At 59.9% G+C, this 19,816-nt stretch overlaps 1 protein-coding gene across 1 annotated transcript in view; it reads right to left on the reverse strand.

Annotated features, from left to right (window-relative positions):
• Nucleotides 1–9,560, reverse strand: part of Fbln1 (fibulin 1) — a 61,067-nt gene extending 51,507 nt beyond the window's left edge. The window contains exon 1 of the mRNA XM_048339817.1: nt 9,473–9,560. Coding sequence (XP_048195774.1) covers nt 9,473–9,560 — 88 coding nt within the window. The remainder of the gene's footprint in view (nt 1–9,472) is intronic.
• Nucleotides 9,561–19,816: the final 10,256 nt, after the last annotated feature.

The following is a 19,816-nucleotide window of genomic DNA, read 5'->3' on the forward strand; positions in this document are numbered from 1 at the left end:
TTAAACTCCAGCTCAAAAGCTGGTCCACAGTACTTGGGAGAATTTGAGCTCAAGCCAGCCTGGGCTATTACATAGCAATATCTTACCTCAAAACACAAACAAAAATCCCTAGCCAGGGGCTGGGAAGGTGGCTTAGTGGTGGAGCGCTTGCCTAGCAGGCATGAAGCCCTGGGTTCGATTCCCCAGCACCACATAGATAGAAGACAGCCAGAAGTGGCGCTGTGGCTCAAGTGGCAGAGTGCTAGCCTTGAGCAAAAAGAAGCTCAGGGACAGTGCTCAGGCCCTGAGTCCAAGCCTCAGGACTGGCAAAAATAAACAATCCCTAGCCAGGCAGGGTGGCTCGTGTTTGTAATCCTGGTTACTCAGGAAAAGATTGGGAGAGGACCATGGTTTGAGATCAGCCTAGACAAAAAAGTTAGCAAAGATGCTATCTCAAGCCACAAGCCGGGAAGCCTAGGTAGGAGAACAGTGGTCTGACGATGGTTTGAGGTTGGCTCCGTACCAAAAAAAAAGAAAAGACCTGATCTGAAAAACAACTAAAGCAAAACAAGGCTGCTGGGGTGTGTGTGTGTGCGTGTGCGTGTGCGTGTGTGTGTGTGTGTGTTGCCAACCTAGCAAGCAGAAGCCAAGTTCAAAACCCAGTATTGCTAAAACAAAAAGCCCAAACAAACCCCAAAAGCCAGTAGAAGCAGCCACGCACTAAGCTCTGGGCTGAGGCCGGCTCCAGCCCCCTCCATCCGGGACCTGGCCAGGCTACCCCCTCCCTGGCCCAGGGCTTCCTCTGTGACCCGGGAGGGCCTGAGAGCCCTCAGCAGAAGTGCTAGGAAGGAGAACAAAGCTTAAGAACAGCCAAACACACCGTGGAAAGTGGCTTGAATACACGTGGCGTGATCTGCGGGGACTGACCCGCGGGGCCCCCGGAGAAGGGGGAGCCACGGCCCCCAGTCCTGGAGTGCTGACACGCTGGGGCTTGGTGCCCAGAGCTACAGAACATTGGGAAAGGACTCTTGCTGGGGAGCGGGGGACTTTGAACTTTATTCTCAGCAGGACAATCAGAAGTTAAGCCTGGAAACTTGGAATAGCCCTGGAATGTGGCTCCGATGTTCTGAGCAGCGAGAGCCAAGCCTCCTGACTCACAGAGTGTGGGGGGCTATGTCCACCTTCCCGGGCCTCCTCGGCTGTCCTCGTACTTTACTCTGGCCAGGTTGGACTGTGATGAGACAGAAGGAGGGGAGAAGACCCTCGGAAGACATCGCTAACCAACCCCGACCAGCGGAACCCGGACCTTGGCGGGCCCGGCCCCGGGAACCAGCCCAGCCCCAGGATCTGAGATCTACCCAGCTCTCCCGAGCCTTGGAAACAAACAACCTGCCTGGAAGAGGAGCAACACCATCTCCCACCCCACTTCCCCTGCCCGGGCCACAGATCACCTCCAATTCTCACCATGGGGAAGAACAAGCGGCCCCGCAGAAGGTGTAAACTAGGGGACCCAGCCTACATGGCCCGCACACAATCACCATGGCTGCCTCTGTCCCCTGCTCACCAACACTACGAGCGTGTAGGTAAATCCCCTCTGGACGCCCTGTCCTGTCCGTCACTGCCCTGGGGAGCAGCACCCTCTGCTGGCTCGCGCCTGACATCCTGGCTACTCAGGAGACTAAGATGTGAGGGTCACAGTTCAAAGGCAGCTGGGGCAGGAAAGTTCTTGAGTCTCCTCCCCAATGAACCACCACAAAAAGCCAGAAGTGGAGCCTGTGGCTCAAGCAGCAGAGCACTAGCCTTGAGCAAAAAAAAAGCTCAGGGACAGCGTCCAGGCCCCGAGTTCAAGGTCTAGGACCGGCACAAACAAAACCAAACCAACCGCTCCCATCCACCGTGGTATTTTACCTCTGGTTCTTGTCATCCGATGGGAAATCTGAGAGCCCTAAGATTTGACCTTTGCTATTGTAAAGTGTGGCTAGCCTTCGACCACAGGTCTCCGTGGAAGACTGTCCTAGCAGGTGCACACCTGTAGTCTCAGCTACTTAGAACGTTGAGGCAGGAGGTTAACCTTGACGGGCGGCAGCTAGCCCTGAGCCACGGGGGACGCAAAGGGGGCCTCAGATGGAGGATGGGATCGTGAGGTCTTTGAGAGAAAAATACCGTAATTAAGACTTCCTGGGCTGTCGTGGAAAGCTGGGCCTCCGGGGAGCAATTTCTCCCAGGCGATCTTATTAAGTCCTCAAATACCACAGGCTAATGCTGTTTCTCACCCCGAGAGACACCCCACTTCCAGCCCACGGAAACCGTTTTTACTGCACACATTATCCGAAAGCAGGAGAAAAGCCTGACGTCTCCGCCTCTCTTTTCTAATTGTCTTGGCTCTGAGCCATTCTCTCTGGGACACTCTGCCATCCGCCTGGGTTCCAAGAAAGACGGGGCTGAAAGATGACAACACCCTTACGACGAGACCGAAACACCCAAGAGACAGCAGAGCCTGGCGGGAAAGGCCGCCCCCGAAGGAGGAAACGTCCTAAAATCCCCTCAGGGGAACCAGATCCCTCCATTCTAGAGAAAACAGCTTCAACCACTTAGGAGATAATGGCCAGCCCGGCCACACCTGTGAACAGGCCTCAACCTGTGCACACCTTTATCCCCGGCCCCTGCCCCATCCTGTGCATAAGCCAACTCTGGACCTGGAAGATGGCTGACAGTGAACACAAGTGCCATGTGCTTACGGCACTGGGGACTCTACCCTATTTCTTTTCTAGTCAACTTCCCAGTCACGATGTTTGCAACTGGCCTGGATTCTCGTCTTTGCCAGGCACAAGAACTCCAAGCTGTGCTGGCCCAGGACTTTGAGACCAGAGGCCCAGCCTGGAAGAACCTAACCTAGTGAGATTCCATCTCAGAGCAAACAAATCCACCCCAGCCACTAGCTAGGCTTGAACCAGCTACACCAACACCAACACCTCCTCGCAGGGTGGCAGTAGCCTAGGGGCCGGGGAGGGAGGGGGAGAGAGTCTCCTGGCCACAGAAACTGTAGGAACCCCCAGCCCCCAGGCTAGCAAATGCTCTGCACCCCACCCCACAGACACCCCATGCACACACGCACCTCTCTTCCAGAGACACACACCAACCCGAAGCTCTGCCCTGCACAGCTCAGCTCCAGGGCCTCCGACACCATTTGTAACCGGAGGCAGCGGCTGAAAGTCCATTTCTTCTCGGTGAATTCAGCCTCGGCAGATGCGGGGCTGACCGGACCATGGGGCCTGGCGTGTGTGGTCATTGTGACAGCTGCCCACAGCTGTTCCCGAGAACTGAGAGGAAATGGGGTCCTGCCCTTGGTGTAGAGGGAGATCAGAGCCACATGACTTGTCTTTTGTGCCAGTCCTAGGGCTCGAACTCAGGGCCTTGCACTCTTGCTTGGCTTTCCTGCATTGTCAGGAAAACGGAGGAGAAAGGAACAGGCTGGAGTCTCTAGCTCTACAGGCGAGGTTTACTGAGGCCCAGCGAGGGGCAACAAACCTTCTGGTGGGAATAGAGGTTGCCTGGGGTCTGAGCAGGGTTATGGAAACGGCTAGGCGGCTGGGAGGGGGGACGTTCGGCCGGGCCCTCAGTGGAATGTTTGCAGCCAGGCGTGGGTGGATTGCCCTGCACGCGCGTCCATGAACACCTGGGGCTTTGCCTGGCGTTCAGATGCACCTGGGATGCTAAGGAGGGAGTCAATCCTCAGCCACGCACCCTCCTCCAGCTTTTCTGCTGGCTAATTAGAGGTAAGCAGCTCATGGACTTTGCTGCTCGGGCTGGCTTTGAACCAGGAGCTTCAGATCTGAGCCTCCGCGGTGGCTGGGAAAACAGATGTGTACCACCGGTGCCCAGCTTCACGTGATCTGTCCGCACGTGATCCGCACCACGGTTCAGGTTAAAGATCCCTTCCACACCTCGGGAGATGGGGTCCACCCTCCGCTGGGCACTAGCCCGACAACACTCCCCCCAAAAAGCTGCCACACAATGAAGGGGGAGCAAGTGAGTTTCAAGGCAGGCCCACAGGCCAATGGTGACTCTTTGCTTCCGAGACAGCCTCCTTCCCTCCACACTGGGGGCCGGGGGGTTATTTATTGATTTCCAGTGCTGAACTCAGAGCCTCTTGCTTGCGTACTGAACTGGCATGCTCTACCACGTAAGCCAAGTCTCCTCCGCTGCTTTCTGCTGGTTATTTTGGAGACACGCCTTTCTGCCCGGGCTGGCTTTGGCCTGCAATCCTCTCCACCTTCACTTCCTGATTCGCTGGGATGGCAGGCAAGAGTGAGCAGCATGGCGTGTTGTTTGTTTTAATGCCTTCACTGAGCAAATCCAAAGTGGGGAAAGCTCTGGAAGAAGAGGGACGGCAGGGGGTGGGGGTGGGGGGAGGGTCAATTCTCCAGGCATCCTCAGCTCAGGGGCAAACCCTCCCCAGGTAGAGGGATGTTCCAGAATCTGAATGGGATCCCGAGGCCCGCTTGCTGGTGTCTGCCGGGCCCTCGCCCTGGCGGGGCCCGTACCCTTCTCCTAGACCACAGCGGAGCTGGAAGGGCCGCCATGGAGTCCAGGGAGCATCCCAGCCAAAGCAGGGCTCCTGTGACCAAGACGCCAACGGAATCGGGGCCCACCTCTTCCAGGCAATTTGGCCTCCTCAGAAGGAAGCAAGGTGAGCTAATGTAAATACCTGCAGGAGGGGCGGGAGGCGTGGCTCGGGGGGGGAGGGAGCCAGCCGGAGACTGAAAGCATCAGATACCGAGGGGAGAGAGGGGGGAGACAGAGAGGCTGACGCCGTCTCCAACCCCACCTCCGATCCCTGGCGCCTTGGGGTGCGGAAGGGAGGACATTTCCCGCCCCAACCACAGCAGACGCTGTCCCCCCTCAACCCCAGCTGCGAGCTGCTCCCCAGCGAGGCCAGAAGGAAGCAGGCAGGGAGAGGGGGCGGAGGGCACATCCCAGAGGGTGGGAAGTGTCCTTCTGCCGCTCGGGTGCAGGCAGCCACCTGTGAGGTGCACACATTCCTACACACACACACACACACACGCACACACACACTCATCCAGACATAGTCTCGCCGTTCTATATACTCACACGTTTGCACAACATCCCCTGCGGCGCCAAAGGGGGCCTGGGATTCCAGGTGTGATATCTCCCCGGTTCCATTCCCCTGACCACCTTGGGCGTGCCATTCTTGCTAATGGCCACCAGCCCTGCCCCCCAGCACACAAGTGTGTGCGCGCGCGCACACACACACACACACACACACACACACACACACACACACACACGATCGCTCTGTGCCCTTTCTCTTTGCTTTGTGCATGCTGGTGCTGGGGTTTGAACTCAGGGCTATGCACCTCCGGCTCTGGGCCCTTTCCTGGGAAAGTCTCTGTTCTCTGCACGCCGCAGCCCTCGCACCAATCCATGGTCCACCCTGTACTTAGCACCAGGAAGACGGGGAGAGGCGCACACTGTGCCCTATGGCGGCCTCAAGCACTCAAAGCCTGTGAAGAAGGGAATGAAAAGATCGTTGGTGATCCGGCAAGGACAGCAGAGATCCAGGAAGCGGCGGCTCCCGGTCACTCTGGCCAACAAGCCCAGCTCGGCCTCTAGACCTCCCTTCCCCCGCCGCTCCCTGTGGGAAACCCAGCGCCTCCACTCCACCCCCTGAAGATGGACTTTAGCAGCCTGAGACTCTGTGCACGTGCGTGTGTGCGTGTGTGGGTGTGTATGCCATTCCTGGGGCTTAACCTCGGGGCCTGGATGCCATCCCTCTGCCGACAGTGTCTCCTCTGTGAGCCACAGTATGTGGGCTCAATGGGGTGTCACAGACCCCGCAGGGGAAAAGGAACTAGCCTGGGAGCCAGCCGTGAGGACAGACCTTGGCTGGACTGGCATCTGGTTCTACCGTCGGTCTAACCACAGGCAGCACTGATTGATGGCAGCTGGCCAAACTGCGGGCCGCCAAGAATGGGTCCCGAGAGAACTGTCAAGCCCGAACGAGAAACAGGTGACAGGCTGCAGACAAAAAGGGGGTTCAGGAACAACGCTGGGTCCCCTGCTCCCGGGGTCGGTTACTAGTTACACACATGAACGGCGTCAGCTATATATAATAACACCCAGCGCAGGCCGGGCCCTCCACGCAGGCCCAAGCAGACTCCGGCACAACGGTCAAGTAAGTCGCTGAGGTGGGGAGCAGCCCCTTCTCCTAAGTCCTCCCAGCACAGGCCCCCCACTGTGCCCAGAGAGAGAGAGAGAGAGAGAGAGAGAGAGAGAGAGAGAGAGAGAGACACACACACACACACACACGCAATAGATACTCAGCCTTACCCGCTGCCCTCCCTCAGCCGCCCCCCCCACCCAAAGCAGCTCTGGTTTCAGGGAACTGGCAGGGTGGCTGCCCTCCCCCCCTCCCTCTTCTCCCCCTCCAGCGCTGTTTTGTTCTGTGACCACAGCTGAGGTCATTCTGGAGACTAGGCCTACCCAGGACCTGCCAGAGCATTTATTAATCAAATTGTTATTGGGTTATTTTGCAAAAGAGGGGAAAATATCTTTTGTGGCATAAAATGTGCTGGCAACACTGCTCTGTGCCCGGCTAGCAATAGTGTCCTAAAAGTCACCTGCAAAGCTGCCTCGTGCACCTTGGCCCTGGCTCTCCGGGGCTGGGGGGGGGGGGGGGCTTGCCCTGCAGGGGGGGCAGGGCGGGGTGCCTGTGAGTTCCCCCAAATGTCCTGTTTTTCTTCTGCCAACCTAGCCTTTCGGCCGGTCCTTTCCCCCTGCCAGGAACACCTCCACCCACCGACGGCGCTCAGCCGGGCCCACAGAGCCAGTCAAGGTGGCTTCTTCCGCAGCCCCTATTTGCACGCCGCCGCCTCCACCATGCCTTTCCTGACTGCCACAGCGGAGGTGCGGGTTTGTCGTTCTGGAGCTCCTACGGGGGGAGTCTCCTTCCCCGCCAGGCGCGGGGTCTGGCCCCCAGCGGTCCCCCCAGCCAAGGCCTCTGCTGGCCCTCCCCACAGGGCAGGCCTTCTCCTCGGACCCCGGCACCAGCAGAACTTTCAGAGTGGTCTTGGGGACAAAGATCCTGTCCTGCCCAGGAGAAAGGACGACATGGAGGACAGCAGAGGGCTCACAGCAGAGGGCCCGGGCCAGCTTCAAGAGCTAGCCCCAGGAAACAAGTTCGTCAGATCTGTCTCCAACGAACCACCCAGACGCGGGGAGCAGAAGGGTGGTTCAAGTGGCAGAGCACCAGCTTGGAGCATAAAAGTTGAGTGCAAGGCCCTGAGTTCAAGACCCAGTACTGGGACGGGAAAAAGAAAGGGCAACTGAGAGGGGCGGCATGCAGCTTCAAGCTGGGAGGTCTCAGGCAGGCCAGGAGGGGCTGCGTGGGCCCCCCCTCGTCCGGACTGGGAACCTTCCAGGCTCGGAGACGCAGGCCACATGTTTCTGCGCCAAGTCTGCTCTCCCTTTGTTCTCCCTCCCAACATGATTTTTTTTTTATAATCAGTTGGAAACTGTCTGGAGCCAGAGGAGAGGCCAAGAAAGCCTTGGAGAAAACACAACTGCCTTTCCCAGCACTCGGTAAAGCCCAACAGGACAGCCAGACACAGGACGCAGGGACGCACACAAGCCAGATTAGCCCTGCTCCTGGGCCGGAGAGCCCAGGGCCCCTCTGCAAATCAGTGGCCAAATGCATCTCAGTGGATTAGCAACAGGGCTCATGGTCGGCCCATTCCATGATCCGTTTTAAGTCACGATTTCCTTGGGGATCCCCCCCCCAGTTCTCTTGGGGTCAGGGACACACACACACACACATTTGCAACAAGAAACCAGACAGTCTCCTGCCAGCCCCTCCTCCCAGGCCACACCAAACTAAACTCCTGAGACTCAAGGGTCAGAAAGGATCCGGAGTCTTTCTAAGAAGGACTGAGGGGCAGTAACCCCGGAGGATGCCGGGGCTCGGGCCCTGGAGAGTTGAACCGAACCTGCTTCCCGTGACTTGTTCTCCAGCACTTCCAATAGGAGACTCCACCCCCCACTCCAAGGTCCCCTCTCCCTGGGTGACATGAATGTCCCTTGCCCCAGAAGGCCCTCCTCCTGCCTGGCCTCACACACAGGGCCGGGCGAGACCCCCCATGAGCTCCCAGGGGCTGGCACGACTCTGCAAGACAACACTGTCTTCCCTGTGCCTCCCTGACCAGTGGCACCCCAACACCCCCACAGGCAGAGCAATCTGCAGCTCCAGGCCTGCTGCCCTGGGGGAGGGGGCACACCTGGGTGCAGCCCCGCCTCCCCACCCCTGCCCTCCCAAGCCTCTCTGGGAATCTGGGACCTGTGACCTTTGACCAAGGAAGAGATAAGAGGACCTTCAGAGAATTCACAAGAAACTCCAGTAAACTAGGGATAAAGAGCCTGAGATTGGGAGGGTGGTCGGGGACCTGAGCACCCCAGGAAACAAAAGACTGCAGGAGGGGGAGGGCGGGGTGGCCAGTGGGTCTGCAGATTCTGGGCCCAGCTGCAAAGATCCAGGGGCGCAGGGGCGGCCCTCCCTCGCCGGCCCCCCCCCCCACTGAGGCTGGGAGCAAGGGAAGGGTCCGGCTTCGGGGGGGGCTCTGCACCCCAGATCCACAGGGCTGGTGGAGTGGCTTGTCCCCTGTGCCAGCTCACTGCCTCGGTCCCTCTGCGACCCGGTGGGCAGGTGGGGGAGGCGGCAAGTCCCCCCAACACCCTGAAAACCTCCAGGTTGCTCTTCTACTTTCCCCACACCCCACCCCAGGGCTTGGCTGTACCTCCGGCACATGCGCCTCGGACCTCCAGCGTGCCGACCCGCGCGTGGGGTGCCACGGTCCCGTCGGAGGGTAGGGACGGGGTACCCCGGGCGTGAGACAAGACCCCCCACGCCGCTCCCGGAGCGAAGCCCTCCCACCCAGGCCCGGGCCTCGGAGGGGGCCCGCGGGGTGGGGGCGCAGCTGCGGGGGCCCGGGGCCGCAGCTGCGAGGAGCCCGGGGGCGCAGTGACTGGGGGCCCGGGGGCCGCAGCTGCGAGGAGCCCGGGGGGCGCAGTGACTGGGGGCCCGGGGGCCGCAGCTGCGAGGAGCCCGGGGGGCGCAGTGACTGGGGGCCCGGGGGCCGCAGCTGCGAGGAGCCCGGGGGCGCAGTGACTGGGGGCCCGGGGGCCGCAGCTGCGAGGAGCCCGGGGGGCGCAGTGACTGGGGGCCCGGGGGGCGCAGTGACTGGGGGCCCGGGGGGGCGAAGTGGCGGGGGGCCCGGGGGCGCAACTACGGGGGGAAGCGGCGACGAGCGAGGGTGCAGCGGCGGGGGGCCCGGGGGGCGCAGTGGCGGGGGGCCCGGGGGCTCAGAGGCGGGGATCCCGGCGACGAGCGCGGGCGCAGCGCTCCGGACCCCGCGGCGCAAACTTTTGGGGCGGAGCGGGGCGGGCGGCGGAGCGGAGCGGGGGTCCGGGGCGCCCCTACCTCGGGCCGCCAGCAGCGAGAGGCCGCCGAGCAGCAGCAGCGGCAGCGGCGGCGGCGGGACGGGGCTGCGGGGCGCGGCGCGCTCCATGGGGCCGGCGGGCGGCGGGCGGCGGGCGGCGGAGAGTGGCGGACAAAGGCGCGGCGGGCGGCGCGCTCCACACTCGGCGGGACCCGGGCAGCCAACGCGGGGCCGGGCCGCGCCGTGCGGTTCAATTATCGCGCCCGGGGGGCGGGGCGGGGCCGGGGGCGGGGCGGGGCCTGGGGGGCCGGGGGCGGGGCCTGGGGGCCGGGGGCGGGGCATTGGGGCGGGGGTGGGGCGGGGCCTGGGGACGGGGGCGGGCCGAGGCCCGGGGCCTTGCCGTGCGGTTCAATTATCGCGCCCGGGGGGCGGGGCGGGGCCGGGGGCGGGGCGGGGCCGAGGCCGGGGTGGGGGCGGGGCCGGGGCGGGGCGGGGCGGGGCCTGGGGCGGGGCCTGAGGGCGGGGGCGGGCCGAGGCCCGGGGCCTTGCCTTGCGGTTCAATTATCGCGCCCGGGGGGCGGGGCCGGGGGCGGGGGCGGGGCGGAGGCGGGGCGGGGCCTCGGGCCGCTCACCCCGCGGCGCCCCGGGGTACCCCCCCCCCCTCAGCCCGGCGGGCGGGGGCGGGGCTGGCGGCCACGCCGGGGTGGGAGCGGAGCCGCGATCGTCCCCGCCCGCCGCGCTGGGGACCCGAGGTCGGCTCCAGCCGAGCGAAGCCCGCGGACCCGCTGCGGGCGGCCGGGCGTTCGGGCAGCCGCCGCCAGGCCCGGGGCGCGCGCGCGGTCCCCGGGCTCTGCTCCTCCGGGAGGAAGGAGCTGACCTCCGGCCGGCGCCCCGCGCCCCTCCCGGGCCCACCGTCTCCCGAGAGCCCCACCAGATCCTGACCTCTCCCCGACACCCCCTCCTGGGCGCAGGGGTGCCGGGCGCACCCCTTCCTTGAAGTTCCGCAGTCAGGGAGGCCGACCCACCCCCCCTCCCGACACTAGTGGGGTAAGATGAGCTCGCTGGACCCCCCAGAGTCCAGTCCTGGGGCCAGGCGGGGTGGAGGGCGCCTGGCTCGGGGCCTTCCTAGTTCCTGGACGGGGGCCCTGGAGCCAGGATCGATTTCTACGAAGACCAGGAGCGCCGGCAGCAGAGCCCTGGCAGGCAGAGTGCCCTGTGCACACACGCACCTAGGCGTGAACTGCTAGAAGGCCCACGGTGCTGCCCGTGGGCTGGATGGCAGATGAGCCCCCTCTCCCTGGAGTCACACAGCTCACAGGCTGTCAGCTGAAAAGCTGAGGGGGGTCAGGCAGCACTGACTCAGCCTCTAATCCTGGCTACCAGGGGGCCGAGACCTGGACCATCTCCCAAACCCAGGTAGAAAAGTCAGAAAAATCCCATCTCTAGCTAGCAAAAAGCCTGACCAGAGACATGGCTCAAGTGGTAGAGCACCAGCTCTGAACAAGCAAGAGAGTGAGCAGGGGTGCAGGAGGGGATGAAACCTCACATAGTAAGTGAATCTCAGGATGAGGGTGGCAGGTCAGGGACTGATGGGGGCGGGGGTGGGGAGGGGGCACTGCAGAGCACGAAGAACAGCTGGGGGGCAGCTTTAATGGCGGGTGTTGGTTACAAGGTTAGGTTTAGCCTGTGAAAAGAAATGCACAAGGCACGCTTATGAAACATGCCTTTGAAAAAATAAAACGTTTATTTCTAGACAGGCCGAGTCTTGCTGTGGCGACCCGCCTGATCTTGAAATCCTGGGTTCGAGTGATCTTCCTGTCTCCGTCTGGGACCTGGGGGGACTCTCTGTGGCCTGTGCACTTGCATATTCTGTTCACTTCCGCCGCACTGTCTGGACGAGGACCGTGTTACAGGCATCCACGGGCCCTCATATCTGCCCTGGGCCTCAGAGGGCACACCGGGGCACCGGCACGGACAGAGAGGGCAAGTGGCCCCCCTCAAGGTCCCTGAGGCAGGGCGTGGACCTGCCCGATGGGACCTGGGTGCTTCTTGTATTATAGGCTGACTTGTTCAAATTCGTAATAGCCTTACCAGTGTGGTGTGGTTTGTGCCAGCACAAGGGCTTGGGCACTGTCCTTGGGCTTGTCCACTCAAGACTGGCGCTCTGCCACTTTAGCCACAGCTCCACTTCTGGCTTTTGGTGGTTAATTGGAAACGAGAGTCTCATAGACTTTCCTGCCCAGGCTGGCTTCCAACGGGGACCCTCAGATCTCAGCCTCCTGAGTAGCTGGGATTACAGGCGTGAGCCGCCACGCTCACTGTTCCCCCTCTCCTACTGCCTTGCTGAGTGCGTCCACACTGTAAAGCCTGGCCAGTGGGTACTGCCCCTCAGCACGCGTCCAGACAGAGGTCCCATCTCCCGGCAGACGAGCTGCCCCTAGAAGCAGCGGGTTCCCTGGGGAAGTTGTCAGAATCTGTTGGGTCTTTAGCCCCCCTCCCCGGCCCACGGGAGAGATGGGGAAGGCACACCCCGACTGGGGCGGGCCAAGAAAGGAGAAGGGTCGGCAGGCCGCCCACACCCAGCCCTCCCTCACCGGAGGACAATCAGACGGCCTGGGAGTCAAGTCGGCGCAAGATCTCGTTTATTGGGGAAGTGCGTGCCACTAATATAAGGCACAGGAGCCAATCAGGTCTAAGATCGGCAGGAAGGGGCGGGGTGAGCTGTCCATCAAGGGCCGAAGAGCCGGGGCGTCACCGCCCACAGAGCCGCCTCCGGGTTATCACCAAAGACACTCGCAGCAGCTGTGCGTTGTTGTTAGGCGCCACCATCTTAGCCACACGTGGCCCCAAGACTGGGAAACGGGCGGGGCCGGCTCGGTGACTTCCAGGTGTGCCCCACAAGAATCCACACGGGGAGGAAGGTCTCACCCATGAGGGCCGGGTGTCAGGAACCGTCCCCGGGGACCTCAGCCCTTCCCACAGGCCACCCAGGCTTACGCAGATCATACTTCTGCGGGGATGCCTGCCGCCACTGCCTGTCCAACCTTGGACAGACATCACCTTGCGATTGGCCCTGGTGGCCAAGAACTGTGACGTAAAGTAATTCATGGAATCGTCCTCATGTCGCCTTTCAAAACTTCCCCATTGGCCGGGAGGCTGAAGCCTGTAATCCCGGCTACTCAAAAGGCTGAGATCTCAGGTTTGAGGTTCAAAGCCACTGGAAGTGAAGCTGTGGCTCAAGTGGCAGAGTGCTAGCCTTGAGGGGAGTTAAAAATAAAAAAAAAGCTCAGGGACAGCACCCAGGCCTGAGTTCAAGCCCTGGGATTTGCAAAAAGAAAAAAAAAATATATATATATATATATATATCAACTTAAAAAAAATCCCCATTGGCTCCTGTCTATAATCGTAGCTGCTCAGGAGGCTGAGATCTGAGGGTCGCGGTTTGAAGTGAATTCACCAGAGGAATGTCAGACGTAGAGCCATGACCCAAATGGTAGCGTGCCAAGCGTTAAGTAGAAAAGCTAAATGACAGCGCCCAGATTCTGAGGATTTGTTTTTAAGAAAATGAATGCTGTGTTTGACAAGTGAAATTTTTACGGGTAATTTTTTTAATATGCAATTTAACTTGTTTAGAGAACACATGGAGCCCGGAAGAACTGTGCCAGAAACCTAGAGTGAGATAATTACTACATGGAAACTTGGTTCTGAGTTTCTTGGCAAGAAAAGGTAAAAAAAAAAAAAATCCAGTTGTGATCACTCCTATGGTTTCCCTTTTCTGACCCTCCCACCCCACCCCACCACCCATACAAAAAGCCAGGCTGTGTTATCAGGAGAGATAGGGTGTTTCTGGCGCTCGGTTCTGATGTTTTCTTTCCAATTCCTTACGTAAGAGTCCAGACACTTGATGAGCCGCACATTCTCTGGTAGTTTGCAGAGAGGAGAGACAGAGAGGGCGAGGGAGATACTGGGAGAAGTTCCACGTGGGGATCCCGGGGTGGGAGCCCCAATCCTCTGATCCCAGGTCAAGAAGACACAAGCCGTAGACTCTGCTCCAAGCAGGAAGCTATCCACAATGTCCCTCCGTGACCGCCAGCCCTTTCCCGTCTCCGGGACCGGATGGACGGGTCGCTCTCATTGACAACACAGCCCTTCATGTGTGGAAAGACCACGGCTGGGGCTCGCTCGCTAGTGCTCGCTCCCCCGAGTTAGGACAGGGCCGCCCGCCTCTAGAGCCCAAGGCGCCTGCCGTTTGCGTGGTTGTGTTTGGTTCTGGTTCTGCCCGTCCCCGCACCCCAGAGCCCTGCTGCCCGCCTCTCATCTTCCCGGAGGCCACCTTGACCTCCTGGACTTCACAGGAGACCCAGACCAGGGAGGGGCGAGCCCCCCTCCACGCGGCGGCTTCCTCTCTGCCGAGGTGAGCTTTCTCTTTTTCCTGCGTGGGTCCTGGGGCTTGAACTCTTGTTTGACTTCTTCGCTCAAGTCTAGCGCTCTGCCACTCACCTGAGCCACAGCTCCGGTCCAGCGCCCCGCTCTGCAGGACCGTTGCCTTGGGGATGGAGCCCAGGGCCCGACAGCACGGCTAGGCGGACGCCCTACCACCGAGGCACACGGGAACCTAGGGCAAAGTTCATCTTTATCTTGTTTTGTAGCCCGTCCTGGGGCTTGAACTCGGGGCTTGGGCACGGTCCTTGAGCTTTTCTGCTCGAGGCTAGCACTCTACCACTTTTGCCACCGCTCCACGTCCGGCTGGTTTTGAGTGGCTCACTGGAGACAGGAGTCTCATGGACTTTCCCGCCCGGGGTCGGCTTCAAGCCTGGGGCCTCCGATCTCAGCCTCTTGAGGAGCTAGGATTTCAGACGTGAGCGCCCGGCAAAAACCACTCTGACCCCTGTGCCCTCGGCTGACCGCACGCCGGGCCCCGACTCCTGTGACGGGGGCCACACGCGGCCACGTGAAAAGTGAGGCCCCCAGATGATTCCAGAAGCCCGGAGGAGAACGACGGGGCGGGGGGGGGGGTTCCCACGTTCCAGCAGCAGCTCCCTCTCCAGCCGGCCCCCCCACGGGTGCCCCCGGGAGCCTCGAATGACATGCCCACCCCGCAAGGGGCCCCTTCAGACGCGCCCGGCCTCCCGTGACACCCTCCACCGGAGAGGGGTCCTCCGCGCCGCCCCCACCCCGGGGGCTGCCCCCCTAATCCACAGGGTGAGGTCCTAGCTCGGAGTGGGCCGTGGCTCGTCAGGACTAGTATGCTGAAGATAAGAAGCCATCAGGACAGACACACCCACGGAGGGAGGGCTGGTTCTGCATCCACACATCAAGGGGCGAGGACTTCGAAGAAAGTGACCTTGCCGAGTCCTTTGACCTTGAACCAGGAGAAAAGAAACGGTCGCGCTTTACGCTCAGCTGAGCTGCTCCGGGAAGACATTCGGAGCAAACTCACACTGCCGGGAGGCGGGGAGGCAGGGTGAGAAGCCACAGGTATCTGAGATGTGAACCATGGATCCTACAGAACATTCTAGAACCTTGGCCGTCGTTAGGCTCTGAGTTTAAAAAGAGTAATTTCTGACCGGGTGCCCTGACTTACACCTGTCATCTCAGCGACCAGAGGGAGACCACAGAGATCAAAAGGCTCCGTTCGTAAGACCTCTCCCCGTCTCAACCAATAAAAAGTTGCGGCACAGGGGTGGGGATATAGCCTAGTGGCAAGAGTGCCTGCCTCGGATACACGAGGCCCTAGGTTCGATTCCCCAGCACCACATATACAGAAAAATGGCCAGAAGCGGCGCTGTGGCTCAAGTGGCAGAGTGCTAGCCTTGAGCGGGAAGAAGCCAGGGACAGTGCTCAGGCCCTTAGTCCAAGGCCCAGGACTGGCCAAAAAAAAAAAAGTTGCGGCACAGCGGGGTGAGCTTGTCATCCGAGCGACGGGGAAAGCATACGCAGAACTGCCGTCCAGGCAGCCCAGAGAAAAGACCAGACCTTGTTTGAAAAATCACAGCAGCAGAAAGGGCTAGAGGGTGACGTCCGCGGTGGGACCTGCCAAGCAAACACAAGGCCCTGGGTTCAAATCCCAGTATCCCAGAAACCATCACCATCACCTCTACCACCACTACCACCATCATCATCACCGGTGCCGAGTGCTGCATCCCAGCTGGGCATGCGCTCCACCACCAAGACGCACAGCTTCACTTCTTTAGTCCTAAGCATGTTCTATGGCCACTGTCTTTTTCTTTTGTGTGTGTGTGTGTGTGTGTGTGTGTGCGTGTGTGTGTCCTGGGGCTTGAACTCAGAGCCTGGGCACCGTCACTGAGCTTCTTTGTTCAAGGCTAGCGCTCTACCACCTTGTCCACAGCTCCGCCTCCAGCTTTCTGCTGGTTAATCTGGAGACTGGTTAATCTCAGACTTTCCTGCCCTGACGGACCTCAGCCCTCTGAGTAGCTGGGATTTCAGGTGTGAACCACCCTGCCTGACTATAACCCGCTCTGTGAGCCCCTTGCCCTTCCCTCTCAGAAGGGAAGAAAACCACCATAGGAGTGGAGGGGGAGGAGGGGGGAAGAGAAGAGAAGAGAGAAGAGAAGAGAAGAGAAGAGAAGAGAAGAGAAGAGAAGAGAAGAGAAGGGGGAGGGAGAGGAGACTGGGGCACACTGGCTCATCCCAGGGACATATACTTGGGGCGAGGCCAGTTTCTACAAAGACTACTGTGGGGTTCACTGGCCTTTCCATGTTTGGGGTTCTTTAAGCCGGATTCCCAGGAGTCAGATGAATGGTGACAGGTCACCCATGGCTTTCACGAGCTTCTTCCAAGATGGCCTGCTCCCGCCGCCGTTCCCTGGAAGGTCCCACAGCTCCAGTAAAGGCAGGAGTCTCCTTCCGAGTGGCTTCCAGCTGCCGGGAGGGGGCCCAGCCTTGGGATCAACTGTGGGGGCAGGGCGCCTCCTTCATAGTGTTTCCAAATGTCTTAGCGCGTGTTTCGGGAAAATCTACAGTCACACAGCTCTAAACACCTCCTTGGCTGAACGAGAGGCAACCCTCATCCTCCCTGGATATGGTGTGTGTGTGTGTGTGTGTGTGTGTGTGTGTGTGCATGTGTGTCCTGGGCTTGAACTCAGGGCCTAGGTACTGTCCCTGAGCTTTTCTTGCTCAAGGCTGCCACTCTGCCCACTCAAGTCTTGTCTTTTTTTGTGGTTTATTAGGGATAAGAGCCCCCCTGCCTGTCCTGCCCGGGCTGGCTTTGAACCTCAATGCTCAGATCTCTCAGTCTCCTGAACAGCGCGGATCGCAGGTGTGAGCCACTGGTGCTGGCTCCTGATCACCCCCGCCCTGGTCTCCAGCTTTGCTTCGAGACCTGTAAGGGAAGCGCCACTCCAAAGAGAGAGCAGCCCAGCCTGGGCCTCGGGTGACTCCGTTCACAGCCACGCGTGCGTGCGTGCGTGCGTGCGGTGTCGTGGTGTTCCGGGCCGTCAAGCGCCCTTCCCAGGCCCCCGGGAGCAGGGCGGGGTGCCTGACCAGCATTGGGAGGCAGCTGTGGGGGAGGCTGGGCAGCCCGTGCTTCCTCTCCTCTCGGCCCGCCCTGGCTCCCCCTTGGGTCCGCCCGCCAGCCCTAGGGGTCCGGGCACATCACAGCCTGGCTGGCATTGTGGACCTGCCTGCCATCTCCGTCCACAAAGCGGGGCTGCCCCTGGCTCGTGCCCTCCCCCCGCTGTCCCCCCCCACCCGCATTCAGCCCTCCGAGTGAGAGAGGGTACCCCACGAGATGGATGTTTGGGCCGGGCACGCGGCCCCCCTCCGCTGGCGCAGGGCCGGCACAGCCACCACGGACACCAGGCAGCGGCCACTCCGCTGGACGGCGAGGTTCCAGCGCAGGATCGGGCCACGTCACCCTCCACGTGGCCCTGGAGGTGGGCACACCTTGTCCATTGTACAGGTGGACAAAATGGCGCTCGGCAAGGTGCCGCCGGCCTTCCCAGTGGCCCTCGGCCAGGGAGAGGCCAGGGCTCACACGCCCCTCTGCCCACCCAGAGCTCGAGCCACGAGCCACGAGGGAATGGACAGGAGGGGTCAACACAGGTCATCCTCTGCCACCTCCACCTGGTTCAGAGTCCAGAGGAGGCGGAGGAAGGGGCTGGAGTCTTCCAGACGGACGGACGGGGCTCCCTCGGCACCCAGAGCCGAGGCCCGTGAGCGGGGGCAGGAAGCTGGGGCACCCTTTTGCCAGGAGACCTCCAGTGGAGCCCCAAGAGCCAAGCCTGGGTTTCTAGAATATTTTGGAAAATTCTAGAAACCACATATAAATTCTATTAAAATACAGAGAAAAACGGACCCACAATTCTACCACCCCAACCCACCGGGCTTCATTTTTCCATGTTCTTTGGTAATTCTCAATCCATTTCATTAAGAAACCGTGGGGTAGATACAATGGGTGTTTTCAATTAAGCATGGTTGTATTTTGAAAGCAAATATGTGGATAAACTATGTAGCAGACGTTTTTTTTTTTCAATTTTTTAAAGTTGGAGTGAGTAGTATATTGCTACAGGCCAATGTTCCCACTGCAACAATTAGAAAAAGCTGGGGAAATTATTTAAAAAAAAAAATCAGGCCTTTTTTTTTTTCTGGTCCTGGAGGCTCAAACTCTGAGCCTGGGTGCTGTCCCTGAGTTTCTTTTTGCTTAAGGCAAGTGCTCTACCACTTGAACCACAGAGCCACTTCTGGCTCTTTTGAGTAGTTTCTTGGAGAAAAGAGTCTCATGGAATTTCCTGCCTGGGCTGGCTTCGAACTGCGACCCTCAGACCTCAGCCTCCCGAACAGCTAGGATTATAGGCGTGAGCCACTGGTGCCCGGCTAAAAAGCAGATTTTTTTTTAAATTGACAAGATGATGTACAAAGGGGTTACAGTTACATACTTAAGATAGTGACTATGTACACATTTCTTGTCATGCTTGTTACCCCTTCCTCATTTTCCTCCCACCTTCCCTTCCCTAACACCCCCTCCTGCTTTCATCATTTTTGAAAAAGTATTTCCCATGATGGACATCCTCAGTCTAGTCTCCAATGCTTATGAATTCTATGATTATCAACAATAAAACAGTTCCTTCCAGGTCAGTGATATGTACATTTCTTTCTTTTTTGCTTAGTGTAATCCTTTCCTTCTTTTTCTCTCATTTCTTCCCTCATCCTCGCTGTAATAATCAGATTTTTTTAATGCACCAAAAAAGGATGGTAGCAGGGCCTTTAGCACTGGAGGACCTAAGCAGGAGCTGACCATCTCCACTCGAGTGTGTGTGTGTGTGTGTGTGTGTGTGTGTGTGTGTGTGTGTGTTTTAATTTTTCCAAGAGCTTCCAACCTCCTGGTGGAGCCTCTTCTGCAGGGAAAAGGAAAAGCAGCAAGCACTGGGCACTGGTGGCTCCCACCTGCAATCCTACTCAGGACCCTGAGGATCCTGGTTCAAAGCCAGCCCAGGTAGTAAAGTCCACGAGACTCTTATCTCCAATGAACCACCAGAAAACCAGAAGTGGGGCTGTGGCACAAAGTGGTAGAGCGCCAGCCTTGAGAGAAAAAGCTCAGAGATAGCACCCAGGCCCTGAGTTCAAGCCCCACAACGGAGAGAGAGAGAGAGAGAGAGAGAGAGAGAGAGAGAGAGAGAGAGAGAGAGAGAGAGAGAGAGAGAGCAGCCTACCGTGAGGCTGAGGAGACAGAAGCCCATCGAGTTCTGGTGGAAAGTGAGAGCCCGGAGCAAGGACGAGGACCTCAGAGGGCCTCAGGCTGAGGGCGGCGGGGCTGCAGCCCGGGCCTGCTCCCACCCTCTTTTCTGATTGGAATGAGGTGCTGAGCCTCTCACACGGACTCGAGTGTCTGCGAGACCGAGCTGTGGGGGAAAGGAAGGTGTCACTCCATGACCACTGGCTAGACAAGAGGAGCCCCCACCCCCATCACAAACGAGCTTCTCCACGCGGGGAGGCTGAGGGGTCCCAGGTCCAGGCGGGGCAGGACAGGGGCGGGCTGTTGAGGCCACGTCTGGGAAAGGGGGGTGTCCCCTCTGTCTACTCCATTTATGAGCTGGAATTTCCATCGTGGAGGTGGCGATGGCCTTGAAGAGGGAGAGAGGCCGGGAGTCTGGGTCAGCGTAACCTTGTACTGCAGTTCTGGACCAGACATCTCTCAGTGACCCACGCGTCCACAGGCAGAGCCGAGGAGACGGACGCCGCGGACAGACAAGCGAAGCGGGCAGATGGCGGCCGCAGCCCCGGGTGGGGGGCAGAGCGCCCCATGACCCAGGCAGAGGAGGTGCTGGGAGGCCAGGAGCACAGGCCGGCTTCGAACCACGATCCTCAGGTCTCAGCCTCCTGAGTGGCTGGGATTACAGGCGTGCACCACTGGCACCCAGCTCAAG

Source organism: Perognathus longimembris, chromosome 1 (assembly GCF_023159225.1).
Source record: "Perognathus longimembris pacificus isolate PPM17 chromosome 1, ASM2315922v1, whole genome shotgun sequence".
NCBI lineage: Eukaryota > Metazoa > Chordata > Mammalia > Rodentia > Heteromyidae > Perognathus > Perognathus longimembris.